General features: G+C 32.4%; 1 protein-coding gene across 8 annotated transcripts; it reads left to right on the top strand.

Moving 5' to 3' along the window:
* The first annotated feature begins 5,088 nt into the window (after positions 1-5,088).
* LOC137824308 (serine/threonine-protein kinase STY13) lies at positions 5,089-9,696 on the top strand. 8 transcript variants are annotated; one of them, XM_068629884.1, is made up of 7 exons: positions 5,167-5,438; positions 5,653-6,242; positions 6,860-6,992; positions 7,173-7,368; positions 7,867-7,991; positions 8,696-8,854; positions 9,094-9,696. In XM_068629884.1, exons 2-7 carry the CDS (start codon positions 6,037-6,039, stop codon positions 9,379-9,381), a joined length of 1,107 nt encoding a protein of 368 aa, XP_068485985.1. In that variant the 5' UTR covers positions 5,167-5,438; positions 5,653-6,036; the 3' UTR covers positions 9,382-9,696. The 8 variants fall into 8 exon arrangements, with proteins under 8 accessions (XP_068485982.1, XP_068485985.1, XP_068485986.1 ...); XM_068629887.1 differs by having other exon boundaries at positions 5,242-5,438; positions 9,087-9,696; XM_068629882.1 differs by having other exon boundaries at positions 5,246-5,550.
* The last annotated feature ends 256 nt before the right edge of the window (positions 9,697-9,952 follow it).

Below are 9,952 nucleotides of genomic sequence, written 5' to 3'. Positions count from 1 at the left end.
AATATTTTAATTAAAAATAATTATAATCTAAAAAATCAAACAAATTAATTTTTAGTATTTTTCAAATTCAAGGATAAATTTGTAAATTTACATTTTTATTAATTAAAAAAAATTCAATTTTAATCACATCAATCACATCACTCACAAACTTTCATAAGTTTTCTCTATACTTTTCACTCTATTTACCTTAATCCAAACAACCTAACTTTCTTCACACTTTCTCTTCAAATTTATAGGAACTAATCGAAGGAAATAAGAGAAGGCAAAAGGTTGTAGCAACTGATTGAACGTAATTGCACAAAATTGCAAAACTGATCTTATTCATTTTGATTTACTCAATTAAAATTACTGGAAGTTATAAAATAAGAATATTAACATGCCTTTAAACTAACCATTAATGCAATATAACGGTACAATAGTTTAAGGGTAATAAAAATCAGAATTAATAATAATAAAATCTGAATAACCAACATCGTCCCTTAATTCTGATTTTGAACAACCTTCCGGATTTGAGTTATGATATTGTTTTTGCAAGAAAAGCAAAGTCTCACAGGTTCTGATTCTGCAAGAAAAGCAAAGTGAACCAAATCTCCATTGTCAGCAACTTCATCATTAAGATTTACTTCGCAATCCTGAAGATGTACAGGTTGTCGTTGCTGCCTTCTTGGTCGCTCCATCATAGTTGCAGTTGGAGTTGCAACTTCAGGTTGAACTGCAGGTGCTTCAAGAGTGACTCCATCTTCCATATCATCGTTCAAAATATAAATATATCATTTTTTTCAAATCTATTTCAGCTGCTGCATTCCATTGTCATTCCTCATCTTCGGCAAATGTAACATCACGACTAACAATCACGTTCTTTGTCATTGGATTGTACAGTTTGTATCCCCCATGCTTATATTCAATGAAAATGGTCTTCACTGCCTTATCATCCAACTTTGATCTTGCTGCCTTGGGGACATGAGCATAAGTAATTGACCCAAATACCTTCAAGTGTTGCACATTGGGTTTGAATCCACTCCATGCCTCAATCGGAGTTGTGTTAGGAACACTCCAAGTGGGTGATCTGTTTATCAAATATACCGCACATGTTACAACCTCAGCCCAAAAATAATTTGGCATACCTTTCGCTTTAAGAATGCTCCTCGCCATGTCCATGATTGTTCTATTCTTTCTCTCAACAACTCCGTTGTGTTGAGGTGTGTAGGGGCAAGTTATGTTATGTTGCAACCCAAGTTCTTCACAATGCCTCTTGAATTCATTAGACTTGTATTCACCTCCTCCATCACTACGCACCATCTTAATTTGTCTGTCACTCTCTCTTACAACAAATGCTTTAAATATTTTAAAGCAGTGGAATACCTCATCCTTGCTTTTCAATACATAAATCCAGGTTTTCCTTAAAAAATCATCAATAAAGGTTAAAAAATACTTATTACCTCCAACTGATGATATGTTCGGGCCACAAACATCTGTATGAACAAGCTCCAAAGGAAATTTTGCACGGCAAGACTCCTTAACAAATGGTATCCTGTGATTCTTTCCAAAAATGCAAGCCTCACACAATTGATCAGGGTGATGAATATGGGGTAAACCATTTACTAAATTTCTTTTGGAAAGATTTTCCAAACTCTGAAAATTTAAGTGTCCAAAGCGTAAATGCCATAACCACGATTCATTATTCACTATTGCATTCAAGCACTTGAAATCACCCATATGAATATCTACTGGAAACATGCGGTTTTTTGATAAAAAGGATTTAAGAATCAAACTACCTTTTTTTTATCAAAAATTGATAATTTATTTTCAACTATGTGCATCGCATAACCCTTCTCGGCCAGCTGCCTCATACTCAACAAATTACTTTTCATATCAAGTACATAGAAAACATCATAGATGTACCTGTGATCACCATTTTTCAATGTGATAAGAATTCGCTCTTTTCCAGTCACCGGAACGAACCTGCCATCACCAAATTTCAGTTTTGTGCGAAATGAGTCATCCAAATATGCAAACAACTCCTTTTTACCACACATGTGATTTGTGCAACCTGTATCCAAATACCAAGTCTAGTTGTTTGGAGTTTCATTTGATGTGGCTGCTATTAGTACTGCATGATCCTCTTCATCTTGTTCGTGATTACTTTCTTCTTGAGCACAATTGGCAACATGATTATCACCTTTTGATTTGTATTCATTTGCATAATGGCCACGTTTATGGCAATTATAACACTCAACATTTGATTTATTATAAATGCCTCCTCGTCCTCCGCGACCACGTTCCCCGCGCCAAGCGCCTCCATGATTTTGGCTACCACGACCTTTGTTGAAATAGCTACCATGTTCGTGATAGGAGCTACCAATTGAGACTTGTGCTTGTAAAGTCTGTTTAATTGGTTTTTCAATCTTATTGTCATTCATCCGCTGCTCATGCGCTCGTAAAGAACCACACAATAACCTTATTGTCATTTTTGAAATGTCATTGGCCTCTTCAATTGCGGCAACAACATGTTCAAATCTGGGAGTTAAAGATCTCAAAATCTTCTCCACCTTTGCCTGCTCCGAATGTGTTTCACCATTGGTCTTCATTTGATTTGTCAAGGCAATAACTTTATTTATATAAACATCAATAGTCTCTGTGGTTTCCATCTGCAGCAATTCATATTGGCGTCTTAGGGTTTGAAGACGCACCCTCTTGATCTTGTCATCACCTTTATAATTAGTTGACAAAATGATCCAAGCCTCACTGGCAGCTGTTGCTCCTTCTATCTGCTCAAACTTCTCGTCATTCATCCCTTGATGGATAAGATACAAAGCCTTATTGTCCTTCTTCTTCTAATCACGATGTGCTACTCGTTGCGCCTCAGTTGCATTATCACCTAATGCAGACACTCCACTCTCAACGACATCCCATAACTCATGATAATAAAACAAAACTCTCATTTGCACACACCACCAATTATAATTTTTTCCATTAAGGATAGAGACTGATAATTGGGTAGAGTTCATGATAACATACTAGCTCTGATACCAGTTGTCGGAACTAATTGAAGGAAATAAGAGAAGGCAAAAGGTTGTAGCAACTGATTGAACGTAATTGCACAAAACTGATCTTATTCATTTTGATTTACTCAATCATATATATAATATATATAAAATCAGAATTAATAATAATAAAATCTGAATAACCAACACAAATAATCTCAAATCCACTCTTTAATCCAAACAAAACTTAGAATAATTTAATTTAAAAAATGTCACTGCGTTTTGAAGGACAACGTCTGATCATAAAAACACCTTGTTGAAAAAATACTTTTTGCAATAATGTAGATATGCGAGTCATTCTCATGTTTCAATTTGTCAATTTTTATTCAATGTGACTTTATGTTTATACTTGCACTTTCTCTCATCTTTAGATTTGTATGTTCCCCCAAAGTGAAAGTATTTTTTTTTCATCTACAAGCATTGACTGGTGATGCTTGAGACCTTACCAAAACTTATTCGTTAATATATAACTTGCAACCTTATTAGTTTAAAGTTTGTTGTGAAATTGTATGTTTAACAATTGTATTAAAACAAAACTTAGATACAGGAAAATAAGTCCAAAATAGAGTTAAAAGAGAAACTCATTATATTATAATACACCCAACACAACAAAATTAAGAGAGAAGACATACTAACAAACTAAGAGAGAAGACATAATGAAAAATTACTATAAAATTCACATGTTCATTATATTTTAGTTTTTTAATTGTAAATAATATAGATTTAGATTAAATTGTTTGTTGTACAATATGTAATTTTTTGTTTTAAGATTAGATTTATCTTTTCCTTATATTCTCGTCTGATTTTTTATTCATGTAATACTCTGTTATTAATTGTTATTATTGTATTTAAATTCTCTACGAAGTAAGGCTGATAAATAGTTTATAAATATTTATACTCTTTATATTCAAATTAAGAAAGAAATTTTTTTTACACTAATTAAGAAAGTTGATAAAATTTGTTTAGTTTCACTTATTTCAATTTGAAAACGTTTTTTCCTTTTAAAATACTCGTTATTATATAAACAAATTATTGAAAAAATCAACTATGTAAATATTTTAGAAATAATATTATTAAGTGAAGTTAAATTAAATTATATTTAAGTTTATCACTTGGCAATTTTTTATATTTAAAATTAATATAAATATGAATGGTGTTTACACTTTTTATGTTGAAGGGAAAATGTATCATTAAAATGATGAGAATAATATTAGTAGAAGAGACTCATTTAAGAAATAATGTTAAGAAACTCATTGTATTTAATTTTTATTAATGTTTATTTATTATTTTTCTTTAATCAAACAATTTAACTTTTACTTTAATATTTTTATGTCTTTTTTAGTAACGTATTTTGATAAACCGTTTCTATATTATTGATAAACCGTTTCTATATTAATATTTAACTAGTTATCAGAGTTTAAACTATTAAATTTATAATTTATTTAATTGTAATTAAAATTTTGATAATTAATTAGATATATAAATTTAAAAATTATTTATTAATAAAAAAAACTAATTTAGATATCAATAACTTTTTTAGTCTTTAAAATAATATTTAATTTAATTAATACAATAATAAATTATTTTTTGTCTCTAAAACTAGTTTCTATTTAATGATTTTTTAGTAGTGTTATAAAAATACTTAAAAGGAAAAATTACAGTTTTTTCATGTATATTAAATGAAAATTGTATTTTCTATATGTTTTTAGTTTAATAACGTTAATATTTATAATTTTTAAATAAGAATTTACTAACTTTTTTAATTCATTAACGATACTCACTCGTTTTTTTAAAATATATAATAAATGAAATTGAGTGTCACATTATTAAACTATAAAAAATAAGCGATATTTATTAAAATCATAAAAGTATAGATGTCTATGAGTATAAAATTATGAATATCATTTTATCAAAAATATAAGATGGGTAACTGAAGGTAATTTTTCTATATTTAAAAGATATTTATTAATTAGTAATAAATAATTTAGAAAAAAAGGTATATTTGGGCAGAAGTCAAAATTAGTGAAGGCATTAAGCAAGAGACATACGATGCATTCCACCAACGACAATGTCCTAACATCTGAACTGCCGCATACGCCAAATTTTTCCAATTTTCCTCCCTGTTCTCCACGTGTCTCTCTCGCATTCGTTCCTCCTTTTTTTTTCTTTTTTCTTTTTTCTTTTTTCCTCTCTCTTCACGCACACCACCACACATACTTTCTCTCTCCTTCCACTTTTCGCTCTTCTCTCTCGTCGGAATATCTTCTCCTTCTTCCACTCTCTCCAATCTTTCTTTTTGTCTCAGCACACCCACTTCTAGAGAGAGAAAATTCACCTCGTGTCTTTTCCAAAAGCATCAACTTGAGGAGTCTGAGACTGAGACTGAGACTGAGAGTGGGTGCTTTTCACTTTTCGTTTGTTTCAACTTTCAACTCTCTCTTGCCTCTCCCACTTTTCTATGGTGTTATTTTTCTGGGAAATATTATTATTTTAAGCCCATGTTGTGGTAACTTGCTTTTCGTTCTTTTCTTTGTTCTGTTTCTTCTTCTTCTTCTTATCTTGTTTCTCTTTTACCTTTTTATTTTCTTTGGATGAACTGCACCCACAGGTCAGCTTCTCACTGAAGCGTAAACAAGGAATATGATATACTTTTCGGGGTGGGGGAGGGAAGAAGATTGTTACTGATTTTTTCAGGTTCACGTGAGAGGAAAAAAATTGTGTTTTTATTTTTCTTGTTTTGGAGTTTTGGATGTTGTTGATGAGGGGGGTTAAAGTTTGAAGAGGCTGTGTGGGGAAGGGAATATTAGCAATCAGTGGAATTGGGATTGATTTTTACTATGGAGACATGTTTATTTAGAAAGGAAGATTCTGGGGCTGTTGGTTTTGTTCTGTACTTGTTGGATTAAAAGAATTGTTTTTTGTGAGTTTTGAAAAAAAAATTGTGGGGATAACGATTAAAATGAGGAATTCGGGTATAGTTTAAGGTCGCATCATGAGTTTCCGAGAGGGAAAGTTAGGAGAAGAGAGGGAATGTGAAGAATCGGTGTTGGGGAGCACTGAATCCAAATCAGTGAAGGAAAATGGGTCATTGACAGCCACACAGCTAACAATTGATGAGAATCTATTGGTTGACCCTAAACTACTCTTCATTGGGTCCAAGATTGGTGAAGGAGCTCATGGTAAAGTTTATGAAGGAAGGTCAGTGGCTAAGCCTTTGATGTGTATATCATGTTTTGTAATTTGTATGTCATGCCTTAATTTCGTTATGTTTTCTTTAAAAATTGTCTGAGAAGTTATGTCAGATCATACAGTCTTGGGATATTTATCTACACTTTAGTTTTCATCATTATGTATATTTTTGTCCCATTAGCTGGCGGAATTATTGTGTTTTGCTTTTCTGTTGTGGCTAAGTGCGAAGTAAGAAGTCAAATGTTTGCTGTGGCTGATTGTTCAGCTAAATCACTTTTTACTTTTGTCGTTGAGTAAATAAGAACTGAGCCTTTGTTGGTTCAAGCAGTAAATAACCACCTTCACAAATTTCACCTACAAAGTTTGGTTTGCCCCTTCTACTGATTTGACATCTGAGGTTCCCACAACACCAACAAGCTCATCATTGGCATGGTATTGATTTGATTTTTCTTAAGAACAATTGATTTCTGGCTCTTGTATAGTGTTGGATTTTTCTTTATTGTGATGGTTTAACTGTTGCTGGTTATTAGAGTACTTGTTCAACAGTATGCTTGTGTGTGTGCAACAAGTGGTTTGCTGGAAGTTGGAGTTATGGTTTATGTGGGTTTAGATTAATATTTTTTCAGGTATAGAGATCAAATTGTTGCAATCAAAGTTCTGCATCGTGGGAGCACTTCCGAAGAAAGAGCTTCCCTTGAAAATCGTTTTGCTCGAGAAGTTAATATGATGTCTCGTGTCCACCACGACAATCTTGTTAAGGTCAGTTCTATTATAGCAAAAATATCTTTCCTGTTTCTGTAATCTGTTTTATTGAAGCCTGTGCAATTAATTTAAGTATTACAGTTTATTTTCCTTCATGCTAGTATGAATTGATGGTTTCCTCTTGTGGAATATAACAATCCAAGTATGTTTTCTTTCCTCGTTATTATTTTTTTGCAGTTTATTGGAGCATGTAAGGATCCTCTTATGGTAATAGTTACAGAGCTATTACCAGGGATGTCACTGCGTAAATATTTAATGAGTATCCGTCCTAAACTATTAGACCTTCATTTGGCCATCAACTTTGCTCTTGATATTGCTCGAGCCTTGGATTGGCTACATGCCAATGGAATCATACACAGAGATCTGAAACCTGGTATTTTATATATGTAGCATATTATGTTTAATGGATAAATTGTATACTAGGTGATTTGTTATGGATTCCATGATTGTACTGTCCTTGGGTGACTAAAAATTGTTCTTGTAGTACTTACAAGGTGGATAAATTAATCTGTTTGCTGCAGCTTAGGCACTTAAACCTTGTAGAAATTCTCTTATTTAAGTTCTCCAACTTTCTGATTTTCTTCTACTATAGTGTTTCTGAAGAAGATTATCCTAGTAGGGTTTTACTTTCGTCAAAATTATTTTTGCTACATTCTCTTCAATTAATGATGAGAAAAGGAGAGGTTGCAATGCAAATGTCATGTGAAAACATACCTTAGCCAGTAATTCTTCGTTGGAACTTGACTCTTACAGAAAATGGTAGAAGCTTTTGACATGGATGTCATAGTTTGAGATCTGAGATTGATTGATGACTCTAGCATTAAAATGTGTATCCTTATTCAACTACGTTTTTGAAATTGTCACAATGCAGACAATCTGTTGCTTACAGCGGACCAGAAGTCTGTTAAACTTGCAGATTTTGGCCTCGCAAGAGAAGAAACTGTGACTGAAATGATGACTGCAGAAACAGGAACTTACCGTTGGATGGCACCAGAGGTATGTTGTTATCTTCGAACCTGATGATATTGTGCACCAGCTAGTCAAAATTTTGGTTTATTCTCCTGATTCATGATGTCACCATTAACATAAAATGACAATTGTTGCACTGACATGATATAAGATGAATGGGAGACTCAATTCAAACCATCAAGTTGTAGAGACTGAATCTAATACTAAAACCAGCAATTATATACACTTTAATTTCAGACGTGTTTTGCTAGAATGGTGGACAATACAATTTTTCAGCATCAAACCGATTAATATCATGCAGTATAATCGCTGCATTGCTCGTTTTGTGTAGTCCCTGCATTGCTTGTGAGTGAATATTTGCATCAACATAATGTTTCTTCTTCGGTTGATTGAGTGCACCTCCAATATTATTATCCCTGAAGTAATATATAATATATATATGTATGTATCTTTAAATTTCTACCTATGAAAAGACCTAGTTTACACATATCATCAAATGGAGTTTAATTCTTTCTCTGAGCAGATAAGACCCATTAGCAAATTCCATTTTTTCTGAATAGCTGATCACCATTTAGTAAATTCCCAAGTCTCCTGTAATTTTTTTAGTACAGTAATGCACATATTTAGGAGCCTCTAGGGCACCAAAATCTGCACATTAAGAATGCATTATTATTATATGCTTTGTTTATATACATGGGGTTTGTTTTGACACCTTACACCAATTTTTGCAGTTGTACAGTACTGTGACTTTGCGTCAGGGAGAGAAAAAGCACTACAACAACAAGGTTGATGTATATAGCTTTGGAGTTGTTCTATGGGAGCTACTAACAAACCGCATGCCATTTGAAGGGATGTCCAATTTGCAGGCTGCTTATGCTGCTGCATTTAAGGTATTAAATTCGATATCACTAGGTTCTTATCATCAATCTCATTTGTTTAAAGTTAGAAATAACTGATACAAATTTCTCTATGATGTGTGTTTATAACATGCATACTTCCCTTATCCATACCATATATGCTGTTGATGCATTAAGGTTATGTTGGCTTTCAAAAGCTACCTTTTATGGGAATAATTTGATTTGTTACTTACTATTGCTAATCATGAAATGGTTTGCATTTGAGATTGTAGCAAGAGAGGCCCTGCATTCCAGATGATATATCCCCTGAACTTGCTTTTGTCATACAATCATGCTGGGTTGAAGATCCTAACATGAGACCCAGTTTTAGTCAGATCATCCGCATGCTCAATGCGTTTCTCTTCACTCTCTCACCACCATCTCCTCCTTTGCCACCACCTAACAATCAACCTGAGGTGGCTACCACCAGCAATGGCACCATTACTGAGTTTTCTGCCCGAAACAGAGGAAGGTTTGGTTTTCTTCGCCAATTGTTTTCTTCAAAGAGGACCAAAAACTAACTTTAAGTGCTAAATTTTTTAAAATCCCCTTTTGTTGTAGATGAAAAGAGTTGCCATTCTATGGCATACAATTTTAGTAAATTTATGAGTAACCAAAAGGATGTAACATGTTCTACAAAAGAAAGATTGTTGTTTATAGACTTTTGAAAGATTAAGGAAAAGAAAATAGGATTATTTACATTATCTTCTAAATCTTGCTGTAAAGGAACTAATTAGTTTAGACATTTTACTATTCTGAGAAAGGTTATTATTAATTACTGTGTAATACTGATTCATTGTAAAATGGTTGTTTCCAAAGGATGTGGTTTGTGTTAATTTGGCGGCGCATTATGCTACTTCTATAGCAGCATCTCTTTTCCTTATATTTTTAAATTATTCTTAGTCTTTATGATGATATTTATACGAACTTAAATAAATCATTTCTTAATATAAATATCTGGAAATAAATTTTAAACAATTGTAAAGATTAAAGGAGTTATTAAATCAAATTTATATTGGATTTTTATTTCAGTTTCCTAGTTCACATTGATATTTTTCTATCTTTAGAATATACATTTTTATTGTGTTTTTA

The sequence above is a fragment of the Phaseolus vulgaris genome, chromosome 8 (genome assembly GCF_051622355.1).
Source record: "Phaseolus vulgaris cultivar YP4 chromosome 8, ASM5162235v1, whole genome shotgun sequence".
Lineage (NCBI taxonomy): Eukaryota > Viridiplantae > Streptophyta > Magnoliopsida > Fabales > Fabaceae > Phaseolus > Phaseolus vulgaris.
Note: the sequence above shows the minus strand (reverse complement) of the source record. Positions and strands in the feature narration are given on the sequence as shown.